The 24795-nt window shown below is 50.0% G+C and overlaps 1 protein-coding gene across 3 annotated transcripts in view; it reads left to right on the top strand.

The window, feature by feature from the left end:
• Positions 1-24795, top strand: part of osbpl9 (oxysterol binding protein-like 9) — a 353537-nt gene that overhangs the window by 25427 nt on the left and 303315 nt on the right. For all 3 annotated transcript variants that reach the window (XM_072510896.1, XM_072510895.1, XM_072510897.1), the window contains exon 2: positions 17336-17386. In XM_072510896.1, the coding sequence (XP_072366997.1) occupies positions 17336-17386 (51 nt within the window). The remainder of the gene's footprint in view (positions 1-17335; positions 17387-24795) is intronic.

Below are 24795 nucleotides of genomic sequence, written 5' to 3'. Positions count from 1 at the left end.
ATTATCTTTGTAGATGCATTCACCCAGAACCACTAAGTATTTCTTGAGGCACATATGCAGGCAACAAAATTATTATGGGAAAGTAATACTGAAATCTGTCTTGATTATTAGGCGAGAGTTTTTAACAGTGGACAATTTGAGTTGATCTAGGTTTATCTATGGAAATAGAACCTGGGAGGATTAGTTATAATGCAAAAGCTAATTGGAACCTGCTGAACAGTTTAGATAATTTTGAGACAAAAGGGAATTATTCTTCTCGGGTTGAAAACCCAGTCTTGTTCATGTAATTTGACACTTGCAGAAAATCGCCAATTTATCCAGCTTAAAACTGACAAGCTTCAGGTTTTCAGTGATTAGAACGAGTCCTAGAAAGCATTGCATTTTTATTATTAACATAATCTAAACATTTTTGCAATATCTGGTGTAAACAGTAAAATAGAGCTTTTGATAATAGCAGGATTCTTAATTCGTTGTGACAGAAAAACATTTGAGAGGTAAAGGCATAATGCCAACTAGAAGGATTTAGTGATTGGAATAAGGAGAAAGAAATCTTGTAGTTTTACTTTTTCCACTCCCAGGATGTCGGTGTTGCTGACAAGGCCAGCATTTATTGCCCATCCCTAGGTGCCCTCAAAAAAGGCGGTGGTATGGTGAACCATTGCAGCCCATGTGATAAAGATACTGCCGCACTGTTGTTAGTTTGGGAGCTCCAGGATTTTGACCCAGTGATTATGAAGGAATGATAATATAGTTTTTGCAGTCCTTTTAATTGCTAGATATCATCGGTTTAGGAGGTGCTGTTGAAGGAATGTGAAGGATGCACCATCCGTGGCTAACTAAAGAAGTTAAGGATTGTAGCACATTGGAAAAAAGGTCTGTAATGCTGTGAAGATTAGTGGTAGGCCAAAAGATTGGGACATTTTTAGAAACCAGCGAAGAATGACTTTTTTTTTTAATTAAAAAAAAAAGGCTGTTGCCCAATAGTGTAGAACCTGCATATTGCTGAAGAATTGCCAAAATTTTCGTCTTGAACTTTGAATCAGAATCCCTACAGTGTAAATGGAGACCACTTGGCCCACTGAGTCTGCTTCGACCCTCCAAAAGAGCATCTTATCCAGGGCTACTCTCCCACCCTATCTCCGCAACTCCACCTAACCTGGACACTATGGGGCAATTTAGCACAGCCAATCCACCTGAACGGCACATCTTTGGACCGTGGGAGGAAACCCACTCAGACACGGAGTATATGCAAGCTCCTGTCATGTGCGGGTCCCTTTAAGAATGAGTGTTTATCAAATAGCTGCAATGATGTCATTATGTTGGTCGAGCTGGAATGTGATTCTGTCTTTTACTTTCGTTTTGAGCTGGACGCTGCTTTGTGTCTTGGTTTCGTTTTCAGTTGGGGAGCTGCATTGAAGCAAGAAGGTGTATTTGATTTATATCTCTGCCTACTAAAGAATGTCTCCAGACCACTTGATAATTTAAAAGTAATACCTGTTTCTGTAAGGAATGCAAACCTATTGTCTTTGTTTAAAAAGGGGTTTTGACTTATGGATGTTGTTAGGAAAGTTATGAAAGTTTATCTAAAGAGTATTGTATCTGTGGGGATTATTTGTGTTGGTAGTTGATAAACTGTTTACTGTGTGTTTAAAAATGTTAACTGGGTTCATAGAATAAACATTTTTTTTGTTTAAAAATACTTTAGATTTCTGTTGCATTACACCTGGGCCCTTGTACTCCCCATTATCAAAATCTGTTAAAAGTTATGGGTCAGGTGAACTCCATGATATACTTTGGTGTTCTCTAAACCCTGGCCCATAATACTCCACACACAGTCACCCAAGGCTGGAATCAAATCCGGTTCCTTGGCATTGAGGCAGCAGTGCTAACCACTGTGCCACCGCGCTGTCCCCACTTATCCAGACAAATGTGATAATGCCAAAGTTGAAATGATCACAACAGTTTATACTACAGGAGAAAAGGGTGCTGATTGGTTCACAAATCACCTCTGGCTGAGGGGTTGCCATGGCGAAAGCAATGGCGAACGATAGACTCTTCAATCTCCTGGATAATTCCAAAAAAGAGCAAGTATCAATTGTGGCTTCCAACTATTTACGATCTATATCAATGATTTGGATGAAGTGCTCAACGGATCGCTGATGAAAAACAAATAGGACATCGGGTGGCAGCCATGGAGTGAGTGGTCGCACACTGGGCAGCTCTGACTTGAAGGCTTTGGGTTTGGCACTTTATACCCATTAGTGGGTAGCGGGAAAGTGGTGCAGAAGGTGTAGAGGGAGAGGTTCTCTCCAAGATTAGCATGTCTATTGGGTACCAGACCTGGCAAAAAACAGTAACAAGACCTGGCTAAGGGATTGGAGGGGACCTGTGACGCAGCAACAATTGTGAGAATGGTGGAGGGGGAAGGGTCGTCACCAGTGGGAAAGCCCCAGATGGAGCATTTGATGGCCTTCATCAAAGACTAATTTCGCCAGCACAGGAAGGAGGTGCATGGCGACTGGTTGAAAGCCATTGAGGGAGCAGTAGCACCTCTGCAAGGATTGATGGACTGTGTAGAGAAGTGCCTTGAGGTGCAAGGGGCGACGATACGCGAAGTGGAGAAGGTGGTGTTCGACCAGAGCGATTGGATAGTGTTCCTGGAGGTAGAGGTGGGGATTCTAGGGGACCTATGTCAGTCGCTGAGAGTGAAGGTTGAGGAGCAGGAGAACTGGTCCAGGCAGCAGAACCTGTGAATTGGAGTCTGCCAGAAGGTGTGGAATGAACGAGGGACTGTGTCGAGGTTGGTGGAGAAGGTGCTGGACAAGGGCCCGAAGATGGTCAGGGCCCACAGGTCTCTAAGGCAGAAGCCGAGAGTGGGGGAATCGTTACGGCTGGTGATTGTGTAGTTGCACCAGTTGATTTATGGGGGGGGGAGATTTTTTTATTTTAAAAAATATTTTTATTCTCCACCTTTTTCACATTTTCTCCCAAATTTGCACCCACCAACAATAAGCAACAACAAATATAATGTCAATCCCCATATCAATGATCCCATCCTCCCACCAAACCCCCAAACATTAGCCCGCTTGTTAACAAACAAATGACAAAAGGATACAGTCACCATTAACACATACAATCTCTTTCCCCCCCCCCAACTAATGTTCGATATTATCCAGTTCTTGAAAGTGCATAACAAATAACGCGCATGAATTGTAGAACCCCTCCACCCTTCCCCTCAGTTCAAACTTAACCTTCTCAAGAGAACTTTGAACTTTGCTGCAACGTTCATGTTTAAAAAAAGTTTCTCGTTTTTCGTTTTGCGGACGTTATTTGTAATGCCTTCTGTATTGATTTGGGGCCAGTTGCAGAGCTCAGTGAGTTAATGTTTACATTTGCACAGTTTGGGGATGGAGGTATGTTTGTCTAGATGCTGGATCTTTTGCTTGATCTTTTCTTTGTTCAGCTGGTTTTTTTTTCTCTGTCGGGCAATTGTGTTAGGATTGTTTTTCATTTGAATATGTATGTATGAGCTGGGGGGGGGGGGAGGTTGGGGGGGGGGGAGGTTGGGGGGGGGAGGTTGGGTGGGGGGGGGGAGGTTGGGGGGGGTGGTTGGGAGGGGGGGGGAGGTTGGGGTGGGAACAATAGATGGGAGTATGTCTGGCGTCAGGGGCGAGGGCCACCAAGCTAGCTGGGCGGGCTAGCTTACGGAAGCATAGTGGGGGGTGAGCAGATGTTAGGCTTATCAGAGGGGTTGATTTTCATTGTGCTGTTACTGGGGGGGGGGGGGGGGGGGGAGAATGTTCTGCTGACGAGGGAGGGACTTTTGCTGGGAGGACGGAGACCCATGGAGATTTGGGCAGCCAAGAGTGAAAGGAGTTCTTCTACTCACACGTGCATAAAGTGTACTCCTGGATTGATTTCTTTATTCTTGGCAGGGCTCTACTGACGGGGGTGGTGGATACGGGGTACGGGCGTCACAATCTCAGACCATGCCCCGCACTGGGTTGACTTACAGGTTAGTAAAGACGGTAACCAGCGCCCGCACTGGAGGTTAGATGCGGGACTTTTAGCTGACGAAGAGGTGTGCGGGCAGTTGAGGAAATGTATTCAGAACTACCTTGAGGTCAATGAAACAGGGGAAATTCCGGCAGCGGTGATCTGGGAGGTATTGAAGGCAGTGGTTAAAGGGGAGCTGATCTCGATAAGGGCCCAGAGGGAGAAGGTCGACAGGGCAGAGACGGTAAAGGAGATACTGCAGGTCTATAGAAGGTATGCGGAGACCCCAGAGGCAGAGCTTCTAAGGGAACGGTGGAGGCTACAGGCGGAGTTTGGCTTGTTAACCACAGGGAGGGTGGTAGAGCAGCAGAGAAAGGCGTGGGGGGCGATTTATGAGCATGGAGAGAAGGCCAGCCGAATGCTTGCACAGCAGCTTAGAAAGAGGGAGACAGCCAGGGAGATGGGGAAAGTAAAGGATGGAGACGGGAACCTGGTGGGAGACTCAGCAGGGGTGAATAAGGCGTTTAAGGATTTTTATAGTAGGCTGTACAGGTCGGAACACGCACCTGGGCCGGAGGGTATGAGGCACTTCCTGGGGAGGCTGAATTTCCCGAAGGTGGACGGGGAGCTGATAGAAGGGCTGGGGGCCCAGATTGGGATTGAAGAAATAGTGGCGGGACGGAAGGCCATGCAGTCGGGTAAAGCCCCGGGGCCGCACGGGTACCTAGTGGAGTTTCATAAAATTTCTCTGGGATATTGGGGCCGCTGTTGATGAGGACATTCAATGAGGCAAGGGAAAGAGAGGTGCTGCCCCCGACGATGTCACAGGCCATGATTTCGCTGGTCCTGAAGCGGGACAAGGATCCGGAACTGTGGGTCCTACAGGCCAATATCCCTATTGAATGTGGACGCCAAACTGCTGGCCAAAATCTTGTCCTCTAGGATTGAGAATTGAATTCTGGACATTATTGTGGAGGACCAGACGGGGTTTGTTAAGGGAAGGCAGTTGGTGGCCAATGTAAGAAGGTTGTTAAACGTGATCGTGATGCCCCCGGAAGGTTGGGAGGTGGAGGTAGTGGTTGCAATGAACGCAGAGAAGGCCTTTGATTGAGTAGAATGGGAAAATCTGTGGGAGCTACTGGGACGGTTCAGATTTGGGCGGGGCTTTATTGACTGGGTCAGGTTGCTGTATCAGGCTCCTGTGGCGAGCGTACGGACGAATAGGACAACATCGGACTATTTTAGGCTGCATCGGGGGACGAGACAGGGATGCCCCCTCTCCCCACTATTGTTCGCGTTAGCTGTAGAGCCGCTGGCAATTGCACTGCGAGCTTAAGGGGCTGGTCCGGGGGGCAGTGGAACACAGAGTCTTGCTTTACGCAGACGACCTGCTCGTGTATGTCTGGGAGCCAGCAGAGGGGATGGAAAAAATCATGAGGTTTCTGGGGGAATTTGGCCGTTTTTCAGTGTACAAACTAAATATGGGGAAAAGTGAGATGTTTGCGATCCAACAAGGGGACAGGAGAGGCGACTGGGGGAGCTGCCATTTAGAGTGATAGGGGGAAGCTTTAGATATCTAGGCATCCAAGTGGCGCGGGAATGGGAACGGCTGCACAAACTAAATCTGGCCTGACTAGTAGACCAAATGAAGGATGATTTCCAAAGGTGGGACGTGCTCCCGTTGTCATTCCGTGGTCCTCCCGAGATTCCGGTTTGTGTTTCAGTGTCTCCCCATCTTTATTCCGCGGTCCTTTTTTAAACGGGTTAACAAAGTGATCACTGGCTTTGTATGGGCGGGCAAGACCCCGCGAGTAAAAAAGGGGATGCTTGAGCGGAGCCGGTGGGAGTGGGGGCAGGCTGGCGCTGCCAAACTTCAGTAACTACCACTGGGTGGCGAATATAGCCATGATCAGGCAGTGGATGGTGGGGGGAGGGTCAGCATGGAAGCCTATGGAGGCAGCTTCATGTAAGGGCACCAGCTTGGGGGCGTTGATAACGGCGACTTTGCCGTTCCCACTGGCACGGTACTCCATCAGCCCGGTGGTGGTGGTGGCCCGGTAGTCTGGGGGCAATGGAGGAAGCATCAGTCTGGTCTCCAATTTGTAATAATCACCAATTTGCCCCCGGAAGTATGGACGGGGGTTTTTGGAGATGGCAGAGAGCAGGGATTGAGAGGATGGGAGGATATGTTTATAGAGGGGAGCTTCCCTAGCTTGAGGGAGCTGGAGGAGAAATTTGGATTGGCATGGGGAAGTGACTTTAGGTACCTGCAGTTGTGGGACTTTCTACGTAGGCAGGTCTCAACCTTCCCGCTCCTACCACCAAGGGGGATATAGGATAGGTTAGTTTCCAGAGTGTGGGTGGGAGAAAGGAAGGTCTCTGATATCTGTAAGGAACTCATGGGGTCAGAGAATACGCAGACTGAGGAGCTGAAGCGCAAGTGGGAAGAGGAGTTGGGAGGAGAGATGGAGGATGGTCTCTGGGCGGACGCATTGAGTAGAATCAACGTGTCCACAGTATGTACCAGGTTCAGCCTGATACAATTCAAGGTCGTTCAAGGCTCACATGACAGTGGCCCGGATGAGCAGGTTCTTTGGGGAAGAAGATAGGTGTGCGGGAGGGCCAGCGAACCATGTCCACATGTTTTGGACATGTCCAAAGCTTAGGGGATTCTGGCAGGGGTTTGCAGATGTCATGTCCACAGTGTTAAAAACAAGGGTGGCACCGAGTCCAGAGGTGGCGATTTTCAGGGTGTCGGAAGATCCGGGTATCCAGGAGGAGAAAGAGGCAGCCGTTCTGGCCTTTGCTTCCCTGGTAGCTCGGCGACGGATATTATTAGCTTGGAGGGACTCAAAGCCCCCGAAGTCGGAGACCTGGCTACCTGGCGCTATCTTTCTCTGTTTGGAGAAAATCAAGTTCGCCTTCAGATTGTCATTGTTGGGGTTCGCCCGGAGGTGGCAACCATTCGTCGACTTCTTTGCGGAAAATTAATCGTCAGCAGAAAGGATGGGGGGTTAGTTTAGCTTAGAGTAGGGGGTTAATAAAGGTGGGACCTGTAAGGGAGGAAGCAGGCTTTTGCACTATGTTTATAGGTTCATGTACATTGTTTATTTTGTTGTTGTTGTAAAACCAAATATACCTCCATTTAAAAAAAAAATTAATTAAGAAGCCAAATGGAGCGTTGGCCTTCATTGCAAGGGAAATGGGAAATCTTGCTACAACTGTGTGGCATTGATAAGGCCAGATCTAGATTATTGTGTGCAGTTTTGGTCCCCTTAAGGGCATACTTGCAATGGAAGCAGTTCAGAGAGGGTACATTAGGCTGATTCCTGGAATGAATGTTTTTTTTTTGAGGAACTCTTGAACAGGTTGGGCCTAAACCCATTTACGTTTGGAAGAATGACAGATGATCTTTTTTGAAACATGAGATTCTGCGTGGGTTTGACTGGGTAAATAATGAGGATGTTTCTCCTCAAGGGGGAATGTAGAACTAGAGAATACAGTTTAAAAAAAATTAACTACTCTCTTACTTTAAGAAGAAATTTCTTAGGGGTTTTTAGCCTTTGGAATTCTCATTGCCAGAGAGTAATGGAGGCTAGATCATTTAATGTATTCAAGAATGAGTTAGACGAGACTTCCGGTTGTGGCGATGCGGAGCTAAGCCGCACATTTCGGCGGCTCCCGCTAGAACGGACTTTTGGGCTCTCCAGAGGAGCCCCCAACGGAAATTTTTCGACGACTTCCCGTGTGGGAAGGTGAGAGCAAGGTCCCCCTTCCATAGTATATGGAGTGGACCAGAAGTGGAGCGTTTTAAAAAAAAGTGGCTTTGGAGCAGCGAAAGAAACGAGGGAGGAAAAACAAGATGGCGGAGATCGAGCAGCATGGGGGCCGGAGCAGCAGGAGTTTCTCAGGCGCTGCGTGGAGGAGCTTAAGAAAGAGGTGCTGGCGCCACTGCTGACGGCGATCGAGGGGCTGAAGGAGATCCAGAAGGCCCAAGGAGTAGAGATCCGAGAGGTGCGGGAAAAAGCCAACGAGGACGAGATCTTGGGCCTGGCGGTGAAGATGGAGGCGCACGAGGCGCTGCACAAGAGGTGGGCCGAAAGATTTGAGGACCTGGAGAACAGGTCGAGGAGGAAGAATCTTCGGATTCTGGGTCTCCCTGAAGGGGTGGAGGGGGCCGATGCCGGGGCATATGCGAGCACGATGCTCCATTCGCTGATGGGTGTGGAGGCCTCTCCGAGTCCCCTGGAGCTAGATGGGGCTCATCGGGTCCGGCGAGGAGACCCAAGGCCAACGAGCCGCAAAGGGTGGTGGTGGTGAGGTTTCATCGCTTCGTGGACAGAGAGTGTGTCCTGAGATGGGCCAAGAAGGAACGGAGCAGCAGGTGGGAGAATGTGGTGATCCGAATCTATCAGGACTGGAGTGCAGAGGTGGCAAAAAAGAGAGCTGGTTTTAATCGGGCCAACGTGGTGCTGCATAGGAAGGGGGTGAGATTCGGAATGCTGCAGCCAGCGCGATTGTGGGTCACACTTCAGGATCGACACCACTACTTTGAAACGCCTGAAGAGGCTTGGACCTTTTATACAAACTGAAAAGTTGGACTCAAACTGAGGGTCTATGGTTGTGGGGGGGGGATGTCGGTTGTATACAGGGTTTTAAATATGCGTAAGGAATGTTCCATGGGTGGGGCGATGGATGGGGATGGGGGAAGAGATCTGATGGGGAGACTGTGGGGAATGTGGGCGCCGGTGCTGTAGGGAAGGGAGGCCCGGGGTGGGGGAATTGGGAAAAGGCCGCAACAGGAGTTGCGCCAGAGGGGGAGGGGCTGGCTCAGGAAAGCGCGGGCTTTTTCCCGCGTTAGGGAAGGACGGAGGGGGGGATGGAGGAGCGTACACCGATTGCTGGGGAGGAGGAGGGGGGGCGGTCAACGGGAAGGCGGGGGAAGCCGGGGTCAGCAGGTATCAGCTGACTTACGGGAGTGTTAAATGGGGGAGCAAAAGAGCTAGATACGGATCTGGGGGGGGGGGGGGGGGAATAGGGCTGCTGCTGCATTGGCCGAGGGGGAACTGAAAACAGAAGAGGTGGTCGGGGTGGGGGTCCCCCGTCTGGGGGACTGGATGGTGCGGGAGATGCGGGCACGGGACTGGCCAAAGATAGGAGATGGCTAATCGGCCGGGGCCGGGGGGGGGGTTGCCCCCAGTCCGGCTGATCACGTGGAATGTGAGAGGCCTAAATGGGCCGGTTAAGAGGGCCCGAGTGCTCGCGCACTTAAAGGGACTGAAGTCAGACGGGGTCATGCTTCAGGAGACACATTTGAAGGTGGCAGACCAGGTCAGGTTAAGAAGGGATGGGTAGGACAGGTATTCCATTCGGGGCTGGATGCGAAGAATTGAAGGGTGGCAATACTGGTGGGGAAGCGGGTGTCGTTTGAGGCCAAGAATATAGTAGTGGACAATGGAGGTCGATACGTGATGGTGAGCGGTAGGCTGCAATGGGCGTGGGTGGTATTGGTAAACGTATACGCCCCGAACTGGGACTATGCTGGATTTATGAAGCGTATGTTGGGGCGCATTCTGGACCTGGAGGTAGGAAGCTTGATAATGGGGGGGGATTTTAACACTGTGTTGGACCCAGCATTAGATCGTTCCAGATCTAGGACGGGGAAGAGGCCGGCTGCAGCCAAGGTGCTTGGGGGGTTTATGGACCAGATAGGGGGGGGAGTGGATTCGTGGAGATTTGCCAGGCCCCTGGCCAGGGAATTTTCTTTTTTCTCCCACGTACACTAAGCCTACTCCCGGATAGATTTTTTTTGTTCTGAGCAGGGCGCCTGATCCCGAAGGTGGAGGGAATGGAGTATTCGGCCATAGCCATCTCAGACCACGCCCTGCACTGGGTGGAACTGGAGTTGGGAGAGGAGAGGAACCAACGCCCGCTGTGGCGTTTGGATGTGGGATTACTGGCAGATGAGGAGGTGTGCGGGAGGGTACGGGGGATGCATTGAAAGGTATTTGGAGGACAACGGGGAGGTGCAGGTGGGGGTAGTATGGGAGGCGCTGAAGGCGGTGGTCAGGGGAGAGTTAATCTCCATCAGGGCTCACAGAGAGAAGAGAGAGGGCAGGGAACGGGAGAGGGTAGTGGGGGAGATTTTACGGGTGGATAGGAGATATGCAGAGGCCCCTGAAGAGGGACTACTCAGGGAGAGGCATAGTCTCCAGACGGAATTCGACCTGTGGACCACAGGGAAGGCAGAGGCACAATGGAGGAAAGCACAGGGGGCGACATATGAGTATGGGGAGAAGGCGAGCCGGATGCTGGCATATCAGCTCCGTAAGAGGATGGCAGCGAGGGAGATAGGTGGAATCAAGGATGGCAGGGAACTACGGTGCGGAGTGTGGTGAAAGTAAATGAGGCATTTGAGGCCTTCTATGAGGAGCTGTACAGATCTCGGCCCCCAGCGGGGGAAGAGGGATGCAACGATTTCTGGACCAACTGAGGTTCCCGAGGGTGGAGGAGCAGGAGGTGGCTGGTTTGGGGGCGCCAATTGGGTTGGAGGAGCTGATTAAAGGACTGGGGAGCATGCAGGCGGGGAAGGCCCCGGGACCAGATGGGTTCCCGGTAGAGTTTTACAGGAAGTACGCGGACCTGTTAGCCCCGTTGCTGGTGAGGACTTTCAGTGAGGCAAGGGAGAGGGGGGACCCTGCTCCCGACAATGTCCGGGGCGATGATCTCTTTGATTCTGAAGCGGGATAAGGACCCACTGCGTGGGTCGTATAGGCCGATTTCGCTCCTTAATGTGGATGCTAAGATGCTGGCAAAAGTGCTGGCTACGAGGATCGAGGACTGTGTCCCAGGGGTGATTCACGAGGACCAGACGGGATTTGTAAAGGGCAGGCAGCTAAACACCAATGTGCGGAGGCTCCTAAACGTGATTATGATGCCATCGGCGGAGGGAGAGGCGGAGATAGTTGCAGCTATGGACGCGGAAAAGGCCTTTGACCGAGTAGAGTGGGAGTATCTCTGGGAAGTGTTGCGGAGGTTTGGGTTTGGGGAGGGGTTTATCAGTTGGGTTAAGCTCCTATATAGAGCCCCGATGGCGAGTGTGGTTCCGAATCGGCGGAGGTCGGAGTATTTTCGGCTGTATCGAGGGACGAGGCAGGGGTGCCCCCTGTCCCCCCTGTTGTTTGCATTTGCAATTGAACCTTTGGCCATGGCATTAAGGGAGTCCAGGAAATGGAGGGGGGTGGTCCGAGGGGGAGAGGAGCATCGAGTGTCGCTGTATGCAGACGACCTGTTGCTGTATGTGGCGGATCCAGTGGAGGGGATGGTGGAGGTCATGCAGATCCTCAGCGAGTTTGGGGACTTCTCGGGCTATAAGCTCAATGTAGGGAAAAGTGAGCTCTTCGTGGTGCATCCAGGGAAGAGGGATAGACGACCTACCGTTGAGGAGGGCGGAAAGGAGCTTTCGCTACTTGGGGATTCGGGTAGCTAGGAGTTGGGGGGCCCTGCATAAACCTATTTTGACGCGGCTGGTGGAGCAGATGGAGGAGGACTTCAAACGATGGGATATGTTGCCACTCTCGCTAGCGGGCAGGGTACAGTAGATTAAAATGATGGTCCTCCCGAGGTTTCTTTTTGTGTTCCAGTGCCTTCCTATTATGATCACCAAGGCCTTTTTTAAGAGGGTAGGCAGGAGCATCATGGGTTTTGTGTGGGCAAACAAGACCCCGAGGGTAAAGAGGGGGTTTCTGGAGCGAAGTAGGGATAGAGGAGGGCTGGCGTTGCCGAATCTGGATGGCTACTATTGGGCAGCCAACGTGGCGATGATCCGTAAGTGGGTGATGGAGGGAGAGGGGGCGGCATGGAAGAGGTTGGAGATGGCGTCCTGCAAAGGAATGAGCCTGGGGGCGCTGGTGACGGCACCGCTGCCGCTCTCGCCGACAAGGTACACCACGAGTCCGGTAGTGGCGGCAACACAAAAGATCTGGGGGCAGTGGAGACGGCACAGGGGTGCGATGGGAGCCTTGGTGTGGTTCCCGATCAGAGGTAACCATCGGTTTGTCCCAGGAAGGATGGACGGGGGGTTTCAGAGCTGGTATCGGGCAGGGATTAGAAGAATGGGGGACCTGTTCATCGATGGGACGTTTGCAAGCCTAGGGGCGCTGGAGGAGAAGTTTGGGCTACCCCCGGGAAACGCTTTCAGGTACATGCAAGTGAGGGCGTTTGTGAGGTGACAGGTGAGGGAATTCCCGTTGCTCCCGGCACAGGGGATTCAGGACAGGGTGGTTTCGGGAGTATGGGTCGGAGAGGGTAAGGTGTCGGCGATATATCAGGAGATGAAAGAAGAGGAGGAGGCTTTGGTAGAAGAGCGGAAGGGCAAATGGGAGGAGGAGTTGGGGGAGGAGATTGAAGAGGGGCTGTGGGCTGATGCCCTAAGTAGGGTTAATTCCTCTTCCTCGTGTGCCAGGCTTAACCTGATACAGTTTAAGGTTATTTGCAGAGCGCATATGACAGTGGCGAGGCTGAGTAGGTTCTTTGGGTGGAGGACCGATGTGGGAGGTGCTCAGGAAGCCCGGCGAATCCCGCCCATATGTTCTGGTCGTGCCCGGCAGTGGATGGGTTCTGGAGGGGTGTTGCGAGGACTATGTCTAAGGTGGTGAAAGTCCAGGTCAAGCCTAGTTGGGGGCTAGCACTATTTGGAGTGGCGGACGAGCCGGGAGTGCAGGAGGCGAAAGAGGCCGGTATCCTGGCCTTTGCGTCCCTGGTAGCCCGGCGGAGGATCTTGCTATTATGGAAGGACGCGAAGCCCCCCAGTGTGGAAGCCTGGATAAATGGCGTGGCAAGGTTCATCAAGCTGGAGAGGATAAAGATTGCCTTGAGAGGGTCTGCGCAGGTGTTCTTCAGGCGGTGGCAACCGTTCCTAGACTATCTCATGGAGCGTTAGATGGAGGTCAGTCAGCAGCAGCAGCAACCCAGGGAGTGGGGGGGGTGTCTCTGTCGGGAAGGGGGTATATGGGTGGGTGGGGAAGGGGATTTTCCTAGGGTCACTTGAAAAAGGAAAGACATAAACATATGGGAAAGTCAATATGTGCGGGAGGAACCCACTGTACAAGTTCTGTATTATGTTGGATTGATATGTTTATGTCCTGTTCTGTTACTTTTCTTTTTTTTTGTTACGGAGGGGGTGGGGTTTGAATGGTTGAAAATTTTTGTTGAAAAATTCTGAATAAACATATTAAAAAAAAAAAGAATGAGTTAGACAGATTTTTATCAGCACAGGCATTGAGGGTTATAGAGGGCAGGCAGGAAAGTGGAGCTAAGGCCACCATTCCGATCAGCCAAGATCTTGGGGCAAAGCACGCCTGAGGGGCCAGATAGCATGGGCAGGATTCTCCGACTCGGCGTGGGGTCGGAGAATCGCTGGCGGGCTGCTCGGATCGCGCCATGCCGCCCCGACGCCGGGACGCTGCGGAGAATCTGCTCCATTGAGGCTGGTGCAGCGCCGGTTGGGGGCTGCTCTACACAGCCATCCCGGATGGGCCGAGCGGCCGTAAATTTAAAAAAAAAAAACAAGTCCCGCTGGCGCCGTTCTAACATGCTCTGAGCCGGTGGGAACTCGGCGTTGAAGGGTCTGGGGGCGGCCTGTGGTGGGGAATGGAGAATCCGACCCCCGGGGGGAGCCTCCGATGTGGCCTGGCCTGTGATCGGGACCCACCGATCGGCGGGCCAGCGCCTCTGTCTCCCGACCTCCTTTCTTCCGCGCCGGCGCCTGTATTCCTGCGTCGTGTTGGGTCGGGGCCGGCGCGGACAAGGGAGACACGCGCATGCGCGGAAATCGCATCGGGACTGCGCATGCACGGATTCGCGCCGGACCCACTGCGCATGCGCGCATCCCCTGCCGTTCATGCCATGGCCGGATCAGCAGCTGGAGCGGCGTGAACCGCTCCAGCGCCCTGCTGGACCCCATTAGGGGCCAGCATTGCTGATCCTGGGGACGTGTTGACACCGTCGAGAAACGCTACGGCATTTCCAACAGCGTCAACACTTAGCCTCAGGATCAGAGAAACCCGCCCCTTATTCTTCTTCTTACTAGTGTTCTTATGTAAACGTTTTTCATGATACACCCTGCGGCACCTGTGGAAGTAAATATTTAAGGTGATGGTAAGGTGCTGACCAAGCAGTGTGCTTTATCATGGATAGGGTCGAGATACTTGAGTATTGTTAAGAACTGCACTCATCTAAGCAAGTGGAGAGTATTGAATCACACTTCTGAGTTGTGCTTTGTTGAAGTGGAAAGGCTTTAGGGACTTATAATAATAATCCTTTTATTGTCACAAGTAGGCTTACATTGAACACTGCAATGAAGTTACTGTGAAAAGCCTCTAGTCACCACATTACGGCGTCTGTGCAGGTACACAGGGAGAATTCAAAATGTCCAAATCATCTAACAGCACGTCTTTTGGGACTTGTGGGAGGAAACCGGAGCAAGATAAGTCATTTGCAGCAGAATACCCGATCCTTGACCTGTTGTCGTAGCCAGAGTATCTGGCCCAGTTACGTTTCCCCAATCCTTTCATTCTGAGGGATTTGACAATGGTAGTGCCATGGAATATGAAGAGTAGGTGTTAGACTCTTGCTGGAGAATATTTTGGTATTTTTGTGGTCCGAATGTTACTTTACCCTTAAGATGGAGGAAGGTTATTGATTGAAGCAGCTGAAGATGAATGGGCCAGGATTCTGCCTTAGGGGATCCCTGCATCAGTGTCCTAAACCTGAGACGATTGGGCGATACGGTGGCACAGTGATTAGCATTTCTGCCTCACCGTGCCAGGGACCCGGGTTCAATTCCGACCTCGGGTGACTGGTCTGTGTGGAGTCTGCATGTTCTCCCCAAGTCTGCGTGGGTTTCCTCAGGGTGCTCCAGTTCTCTCTCTCTCTCTTTTTCTCCCCCCCCCCCCCCCCCCACATTCCAAAGATGTGTAGGTTAGGTGGATTGGCCATGCTAATTTCTCCCTTAGTGTACAAAGATGTGCAGGATAGATGGGGTTATGGTGATAGCATGGGGGAGTGCGCCTAGGTCTTTCGGAGGGTCGGTGCAGAGTCGATGGGCCGAATGACCTTCTGCTCTGGAGGGATTCTATGATTGTATGATGATTGTCCTCAAACAACCACACTAGTTATGGACCAGCCAGTGGAGAGTTTCTCTCTAATACCCATTAACTTCAATTTTACAGGGATCCTTGGTGCTACATTGTCTGACAAACTGGGCGGCACAGTAGCATAGTGGTTAGCACTGCTTCACAACACCAAGGACCCGGGTTCGATTCACAGTTTGGGTCACTATCTGTGCGGAGTCTGCATGTTCTCCCCGTATCTGCATGGGTTTCCTCCAGGTGCTCCGGTTTCCTCCCACAAGTCCAGAAAGAGGTGCTTGTTAGGTGAATTCGACATTCTGAATTCTCCCTCCGTGTACCCGAACAAGCGCCGAAGTGTGGTGTTGCTAACTTTCCGGTTGGTTCAATTGCTCTGTTTTATTACCTTTGCTCTCGAGTCGCCAGATATCTTTATGATACTGCCACGAGGTTCAAGTCCAAGTAATGGTCAATAACTCAATACACCGATTAGTAAGATTCAAATCAAAGCACATTTATTATACACAGTAATCGCTACTCATGCACAAATTCTACGTCTAAGCTACTACTACAACTAACCGGCCTATACTTAATTTCGGACTGGCCCAGCAGGTCAGGGGAACAAATGGCCTTTCGTTCGGGTTCTGAGTCTGCGGGATTCGAAGTTGGTACGGATCGGTAGCTAGGAGCGCCTATCTCGTAGCGAGCGTTGAATTAAGACTTACTACTTTCGGTGGTCACTGCACCGGTCACGGTCAAGGTTGGTTCGCGTTGCTGGGTGACCCGGGCAGGATGAAGAGAGCGATTTGAACGTGGGGGCTTAACTTTATAGTCCCCAGGGGCTTCCCGCCTTTCGGGGTGGACCCTGTACTTGGTTCTAGGTGATTGGACTTCGTTCCAATCGCTTGGTTCGATTTCTCCAGTACTGGAGCGGTTCCCTGATCGATGGGCGGTCTTGAGGTGTGCATTAACCTCTTGTGTTGGCTCCTGCTGGCGCCGGGGAGTCTGGCTTAGTTTTGAGTGTCCCGAATGTTGCTATTGTTCCCGGGGATTGCTCATCAGTATGTAGATGGCTGCTACATTATTATGCTGATGGTCGCTGGTATCGATGCAAAAGGCCAGACAGCAGAGTTAAATACACAGCAAACCTGCACCTACAGGTTTCTGCCTGTGTTGGCTGAATTTCCCGTCAGCCTTTGCCGTTCGCCATTTCAAATCGGGAGTTGGCCAATTTAGGTGGCTACAGTGGCGACTAGGGGCTTTTCACAGTAACTTTCTTGCAGTGTTAATGTAAACCTATTTGTGACTCTGATAAAGGTAATTATTATTATTAGGGTTGATGGTAGTGATTTTTTTTTTTTTTTTTTGTCCGATGGATTTTTCCTTTGCCTTTACGTACACTGCATGTGTGTTAAAGTGTGGCACCATAAATTCCAATGGTTTGAGTAATTATGTATGTGTGCTCAGAGCAAGACTTTTTTTGGTTTAGATTTTTTTGTCCTTTTTTGTAAAGCTTTCTTTTGTGAAGGCCACGAAGAATCCAGCACGAGTTTGCAGAGTCAAAAGAAAATAACTTTATATACGAGGGTACCCATTTTCTCCAACGCAAAATTAGTGTTTGTACCGTTTGACCTTGTACAATGGTAATGTTTACTGTTTTTTAATAAAATATTTCATGGGATACCCAATAGTCCCCAGCCAATCGTATTCAGGCAGGTTATAAGACTTTCAATCTTGTGTTCAACTTTAAAAGGGTGGGTCTTCAAATTACTTACAAACCTTTGCCAGTGCCTTTGTACATTCAACCATTTGGGAAGTGCGTGGGAGTAGCTTGGGTTATTTTTCTATTGCTCCCTGCAGTATCACATGGTGCCATTTTAATTGGCTTAAATGTATTGATTGTAAATCAAAAACAGAAAATACTGGACAATCTCAGCAGATCTGACTGCAACTGTGGAGAGAGAAGGGAGTTTACGTTTTGCGCCTGGATGACTTTGTCAAAAAGTTAAGCTCTCTTCTCTCTCCACAGGTGCTGTCAGACCTGCTGAGATTGCCCAATATATTCTGTTTTTATTTCAGATTCCAGCATCCACAATAATTTGCTTTGATTTTAATCGTCTGATTTATTTATCGTTGGCTTCACATATCACTGTAACATATAGCTGCTATGTGCTCTGATTATTTTCTAAATTGGTTTTGTTTCTTTCCAGTCTAAGGATAAAATGATGCGAGGGTCCCGAAGAGGCTGTGTTAGACTGCGGGTGAGTATGAGATATTGTACTACTGTGACATCATTGGAATCAGAATGTTGGGCTGTCAAAATAAATTTGCTAACATTAATATATCATGTATAGTTTTCCTCTAATTTAATTTATCTCCCTTTTTTCCCCATGCCGTGTCTGATTCTTTTTTTAAATTTTATTGAGATATTTTTGGTATCGTGACAACAACAAAATAAACAATATACATGAAACCATAAACATAGTGAACCCTAACAGTGACCCTCTCGTAGAAAAATGGGGGAAAGGTCCAAAAGTCCGACCAGAGCGGGAGCCACCAAATGTGCGACTTACTCCTTCATAACCGCCACCGGAAGTCCCATGTCTGACTCTTAACTGGGCAAGCAATTTACCTTCCTGGCTCCGATGCTAGCTGACATTGTAAATGGTTCCTTCTCTTTCCTCAATTTGCTCCCAACCGCAGAGCCCTTTCAGATTACAGGTTTAATCTCTAACCTCCCTTTCTTGTCCAACCTCCCTTTCTTGTCCAATGTGCATGAACATATTGTGGCCTCCCAAATCTTTGCCAATCTCGCCTGACCCAGGTCCATGTTTATGTGTATGTGTGCTTCACATAGAAGGCATCCGTTCTCTACTGAGTAGTACTACACTCCTGTATGCTTCACCCGACGCCTGTGTCTATGTATTTACATTGTGTATTTTATGTTTGCCCTATTATGTATTTTCTTTTCATATGCGGAATGATATGTCTGAACTGCACGCAGAACAGTACTTTTCACTGTACCTCGGTACATTGTGACAATAAACAAATCCAATCCAATCCCGCATTTGTGTGTGGCTGACTGGGAAATGCTACACAAGTTACTGGTGCTGTCCTGATATGAGCCACCTGAAGAGGCGTTTAGAACGGTGGCAACTTTAAGGGCCACTGGTAGTGGGTGTCCTCCTATTCCAGTGGTGCCAGCTTTTGCAGAACCTGGCAAAGGTGGTCCACCATCCCCTGGGACAGATACAGTCTTCTCTGGCACTGAAGCTCCAACGTTTGAAGGTAGGATGTCCGACGTCAGAAGACCCTTTGTTGGTAGTCTCCCGGAGGAGCATGAGGAGAATCCCGCCTGTCGATGATCCCGATGGCGGGATCAAGACAGGCCCCGGATTGGTTAGTGGGCCCGTGTCGCTTGCCGCACTCCGTGTGGTGGAGGATTTGAGCCCGGAGGGTAACTGTCCAAAGGCTGTCATCCACCCAGTGTCTGGAGCGGAGGGTGCACATGAGGCTCTCTGCAGTGGGGCACAGGGCTCACTCATGCCTGACACTGTCGCCCCTCACCCCCTCTTGGAGACTCCCGGAATTTGGCACATCATAATTGAAGGTTCTTTTGTTTTTCTGCATCCGTAGATAGTTCAGGCAGTGTCCTGTTGGGCCCTCCCCACCACCCTCCTTTCCCTTCTCTCCCCACCACCACCCCTTCCTTTCCCTTCTGTTGGTACAGAGGCAAGGGTATCTGGTCTCCAGCGCAAGGTTTAGTGCCTGTACCGTTTGTTCTTTAGTACAACTGTGTTGTGAACTGTTTTAATAATCAGAGTATCCTACCCCTCCTCACCGTATGTTAGTACTGAGGGGAGGGTACCCTGTTTCTTCAACACAAAATTAGTGTTTGTACCATTTGGCCCTGTATATATTTTTTACTGTTTTAATAAAGAGATATAGCCAATTCACCTACCCTACACATCTTTTTAAGTTGTGGGGGTGAGACCCACGCAGACACCGGGAGAATGTGCAAACTCTACACGGACAGTGACCAGGGGCTGGTTTCGAATCCGTGTCGTCGGCGCTGTGAGGCAGCAGTGCTAACCACTGTGCCAACATACTGTCCGTTGAAATCTGCAGAGTTGAACATCAGTGCCACTGATTGGGGTCATGTTCTTAACCCTTTGATGCCCAAAGATGTGCAGGTTAGGTGGATTGGCCGTGATAAATTTCCCTTAGTGTCCAAAAAGGTTAAGTGGGGTTACTGGGTTATGGGGATAGAGTGGACTTGAGTAGGATGCTCTTTCCAAGGGCCAGTGCAGATACGATGGGCCAAATGGCCTCCTTCTGCACTGTAAATTCTATGATTCTATACTTCTTTACAACTGTAGGATGCATTGGTTCATGGGCTCCCAAGATACTTGCTCTTTTTGTGGCCTTGTGGAGTCGGTGGACTGTGTTTATATAGGTTGCTTTAGATGCACTCCTTTTTCAGTTATTTAAAAAACCCTTTAGTTGCTGTTTTGTTTGTACTTCAGCCCATGCTCCTGATCTATGGCAAACTGGTGTGGAAAGGGGCAGGGAAGGAGGAGGACCTACATCTCGGCCTGGACAAACTTGCCATTAACAGGCAAGGGGTCCCGGGGTCCTGGGCCAGTGGGAGGTGGTGGTGCAGATGCCTGCTCCGCCCCTGCCACCTGGTCACCGGAAGGCTAAGAACCTAAGAAGCAGGGGGTTATCGCTGACCCCCTACCCTGAGAAATTCAACAAGTTCGGGGTGCTAAATTGTACTGAGTGGAACGGGCCTCTAAGGTCCAGTCCAACCCTGAAGCACCCTGCTCGGGGGACAGTGGCAGCAGCTGGGATTTCCTCACTATCCACCCGCCTCTTTTTCTTTCAGGGACTGGGCGTGACATCTATGAAAAAGAACCTGGATTGACTCCATTTGTGGTGGGGTGGGTCACACACCGGGGAGACCTCTGTCTCTGGAGGTCCCTCCAGGCTGACTCCTTGTCCCTCAATGCTTCTCTCCAGAATTTGTGGGTGGGACAGAGCTCCCTCTGGTTCGAGGTCGCGCACCTCACAACCGCTACCCACAGGGACCGCCACCCACAGGGGCCTGCGCAGAAGTGTCGCTGGGCCCGGGATCCGATGGCAAAATGTCACCGGGTTGGGTGATGGTGGGGTGAGGCATAACGGCTGCACCCGAGTCAGTAGCCAGAGCACTGGGTCAGTCAGGGTCAGAAGGATCCAAACCTGACCACTGGCGAATCGCCCTGTTGGTCTTCCTCTCAGCTTTCCGGTCACATGGCTGTCCCTTCACCTCCACGCCAGTGGAAGTAGAGGTGGGGCAATTTTTTCTAATAAATCCCACCTTCTTGCAGGCGTGACACCGCACACCACCCACTGACCAGAAGATGCGGTAGGTTTTGTCTCCAAAAGGGATCTCAAAAGCCCCTTCCAGGACCCCCTCCTGGGCCAGGCAAACAAATACCTGGCACCGGGAGGAGAAAATATGCTTGAGAGTGGGTCTTTGGGGCCGAGAAGGAGCGGTATCAACTCTACTAAGTTGCCCCTTAATTGGAAAAACAAAATTGGATACTCTAAATTTATTTTTTAAATCTCTGCATATTTCAGTAACACAATTGACTAGTCAAGGCAGGGCGAGGTAGCATTTCCGACAAATCTTGTGGCAGGTGAGTTACAGCTGGTTCCAGTGAAGCCTGCAAATAGCATGACGAGCACATCCTTGGAGGGCAGCCTGATTCTCCCAGGTAACAGGGGGTGCAAAGTTTAAAAAATACATATATATTTTTATTCTCCCTCTTTCACATTTTCTCCCAAATTTGCATCCACCATCAATAAACAATAATCAGTAATGAATATAATGTCAATCCCCATATTAATAACAACGATCCCATTCTCCACCAAACCCCCCAAACATGTTAACATAAACTAATGACAAAAGGAATCATAAATCACCCATAGTCACCATTAACACATATAGTCTCCCTCCCCCCCAACCCCCCCACCCGATATTATCCAGTTCTTGAAAGTACATAATGAATAACGCCCATGAATTGTAGAACCCCTCCACCCTTCCCCTCAGTTCAAACTTAACCTTTTCAAGAGTCAAGAATTCCAACAGGTCCCTCCCGCCACGCCAGGGCACAGGGTGGAGAGGTTGCTCTCCATCCCATCAGGATCTGCCTTCGGGTGATCAATGGGAAGGCTGCAACATCTGCCTCCGCACCCGTTTTCAACCCCGGCTGGTCCGACACCCCGAATATGACCCCCCGAGTGACTGGATCCAGTTTCACGTGCACCACTTTAGAGATTTCACTAAAAACCTCCTTCCAGTAATCCTCCAGCTTCGGACAGGTCCAAAACATATGAACGGGATTTGCGGGCGCCCCCAGCAACATTCAGACACCTCTTCTACCCCTTCAAAGAATCGGCTCATCCTCGCCCTTGAGGTTGCTCTATACACCACCTTCAGCTGTATCAGCCCCAACCTCGCGCATGAGGTGGAGGTGTTCACTCCCCGGAGCACCTCACACCAGAACCCCTCTTCCATATCCTCTCCCAACTCTTCCTCCCACTTTGCTTTAATCCCTTCCAGTGGCGCCTTCTCCTCCTCCAAAATAGCCCTGTAAACCGCCGACACTACCCCCTTTTCCAGTCCCCCTGTCGTCAGCACCTACTCCAGCAATGTGGAGGGGGAGTGCAAAGTTGACCAGCTTTCCATCCGCCAAAGCCATCCACCCCAACAGTCCAACTTCCCTGCACTCATCGAGTGGATTTGAACTTTCATCCCTTTGTCCTCTGTGCTGCCTAAATGTGGGTTTCAACTTGACCTGCAGTCACTCTCCAGTGAGAGGGCCCTCATGCCCCATGAGACAGGGGTGCAACCCATTCCTGAGACCCTCACTCTGCCTTTACAGCCTGGCCCCTCATGGAATCCCCCCCCAGATACCTTAAAGGTGCACCCAGTGCTGACCCTCTGTATTCACACCCTCGTACCCACCTTCCAGCTCCCACTAAGGTAGGGCATTCTCAGCGGCGATTTGGGCATTAGCTCCAGCAAAGGGGCACACTGGAAGTGATGCTTGCATACCAGCCTTCAGATGTCCTTGAAGCAAAGGGTGCCCTGGCATGAAGGGAAGGTCAGGCCTGTGATCGACCCCCCCCGGTGTTGAGTTGAACTTCCCGGCAACAGTGTCCCTCATGTCCTCTCCGGTGTACCTTGAACATTTAACATTTTGGAGGGTGATGGCTGACACCGAGCTCACCTCCGAAATCCCCCTCTGAGGTGATGTTGCCTGGTTCACGTTTGCATAAACATGTTTTAAATGGCGCCAGTGTGATGTCACGCAGGTGCCTGCCGAATATTCAGTGACGTGGGGGAGTCCAGGATGAATACTCGCTAATGTATTAAAATGAAGTTTCCGGGCAGCACGGTAGCACAGTGGTTAGCACTGTTGCTTCACAGCTCCAGGGTCCCAGGTTTGATTCCCGGCTTGGGTCACTGTCTGTGTGGAGTCTGCACGTTCTCCCTGTGTCTACGTGGGTTTTCTCCGGTTGCTCCGGTTTCCGAACGAAGTTCCGAACGACATGCTGTTAGGTAATTTGGACATTCGGAATTCTCCCTCTGTGTACCCGAACAGGCGCTGGAATGCGGTGACTAGGGCTTTTCACAGTAACTTCATTGCAGTGTTAATGTAAGCCTACTTGTGACTGTAATAAAGAGTTATTATTATTACAAAGACAACTGAACTCCAGAGTAGTTGCTGAGCTGAATGAAAAGATTCATAACCTTGAAATTGAAAAATAAGGGTAAACAAAAATTCAATAATCTTTATTGCTCCCGTGACATTTGTGAAACAAGTGGGAATGAAGGTTTGATTTTTGAAATGTCGACTTTCGGGAACATCATTGAGGACCTCGCAGAAAAAGAAAACCTTTTTCCATGCCACAAACAGAACAGTATGAACAGACCCCTGGAAGAGAGAATCTAACCATCTCCCCATGACATTCAACGGCATTACCATCTCTGGGTCCCCAACGAGGGAATCATAGGATTACCTCGACGGTGATATTCCATCCCATGAAAGAATAATCATTTAATTTATCTTTTTTCATCAAGGTTTTCGAAATTTCTGCTTTTCAAAATTTCTTCCGGGGTGGCACAGTGGTTAGCACTGCTGCCTCACAGCGCCAGGGTCCCGGGTTCAATTCCGGCCTCGGATGACTGTGTGGAGTTTGTACATTCTCCCCATGTCTGTGTGGGTTTCCTCCCGGGTGCTCCAGTTTCCTCCCACGGTCCAAAGATGTGCTGATTAGGTGGATTGGTCATGCTAAATTGCCCGTATTGTCCAAAGGTTCGGTGGGGTTTCAGGGATAGGGTGGGGGAGCGGGCCTAGTTAGGGTGCTCTTTTGGTGTAGACTCAATGGACCAAATGGCCTCCTTCTACACTAGGGATTCTATGATTTAAACTTTATTCAGTTAAATTATTTTATTTCTATTCCACCATATGGAGCTGGAGTCGCTTCACATCAAGTCTTTTTGTTTAAACTTAAACAAAAGAATGGAAGACTTGCGCTTTCTTTTATTTATATTTCAAATTCAGAATAAGTGTCGTTATGAAAATATGAAATGTGGGGGGGGGGGGAAATGTGTACTGGCATTCAGCAAATACAATTCATAAATGCCACAAGCAGATGCAAAAAACACCTTTCTCAGCCTTTTATACACTACTATAACATTTGAAAATTAAGCCGAGTTCCAGCACGGGTGTTCTTGTGTTAAGTGTTTGTGTATTGTACATGATTTAACAAACAAATCTCATTAGCATCTTGTTTTTTTTTTTTTACTCATTCATGGCTGTAGGCATCTGAGCATTTGTTGTACACCCCAACTTGTCCTTGAGAGGATGGTGATGACCTCTCTTGATTCAACTGTGTAGTAAAAAAGATGGCTGTTGAATGTAGCGATGAATTTGTCAGCTCTGGTACTGAAGGTGGTGGTGTGCATGAATGCGGAGAAGGCATTTGATCGGGTGGAGTGGTGGTACTTGTTCGAGGTTTTGGGAAGGTTTGGGTTTGGTCTGAGATTTGTGGCATGGGTGTGGCTGCTGTATGTGGCACCCAAGGGTGAGAGTGAGGACGAATAATATGAGTTTGCGAAGCTTTGACTTACACAGGTGTACGAAGCAAGGGTGCCCGCTGTTGCTGTTTGCGCTGGACATAGAGCCGTTGCCGATGGCTCTTGGGGGGGGGGGGGGGTCAGCAGAGTGGCATGGGATTATGAGGGGACAGAGGGAGCATAGGATGTTGTTCTATGCCATTGCTATATGTTTCTGATCCGCTGGAGAGTATGGAAGGATTATGAGCCGGCTGGGGAGGTTTGGAGGGTTCTCCGGGTCAAAACTGAATGTAGGGAAAAGCAAGGTATACCCGGTGAGTGAGCTGGGACAGTGGGCTAATTTCAGGGGGATGCCATTTACAGCAGTGAGATAGGTTTAGGTATTTGGGGATTCAGGTAGCGAGATGGAACGGGACTCCATAAGTGGAACTTAACGATGCTGGTGGAGGAAGCCAGGAGGGACCTCGGGAGGTGGGATACACTGCAGTTGACGTTGGCGGGGAGGGTCCAAGTGGTGAAAATGAATATTCTGCCGAA

Source organism: Scyliorhinus torazame, chromosome 7 (genome assembly GCF_047496885.1).
Source record: "Scyliorhinus torazame isolate Kashiwa2021f chromosome 7, sScyTor2.1, whole genome shotgun sequence".
In the NCBI taxonomy this organism is placed as follows: domain Eukaryota; kingdom Metazoa; phylum Chordata; class Chondrichthyes; order Carcharhiniformes; family Scyliorhinidae; genus Scyliorhinus; species Scyliorhinus torazame.
This window is presented reverse-complemented; position numbering and strand designations above follow the sequence as displayed.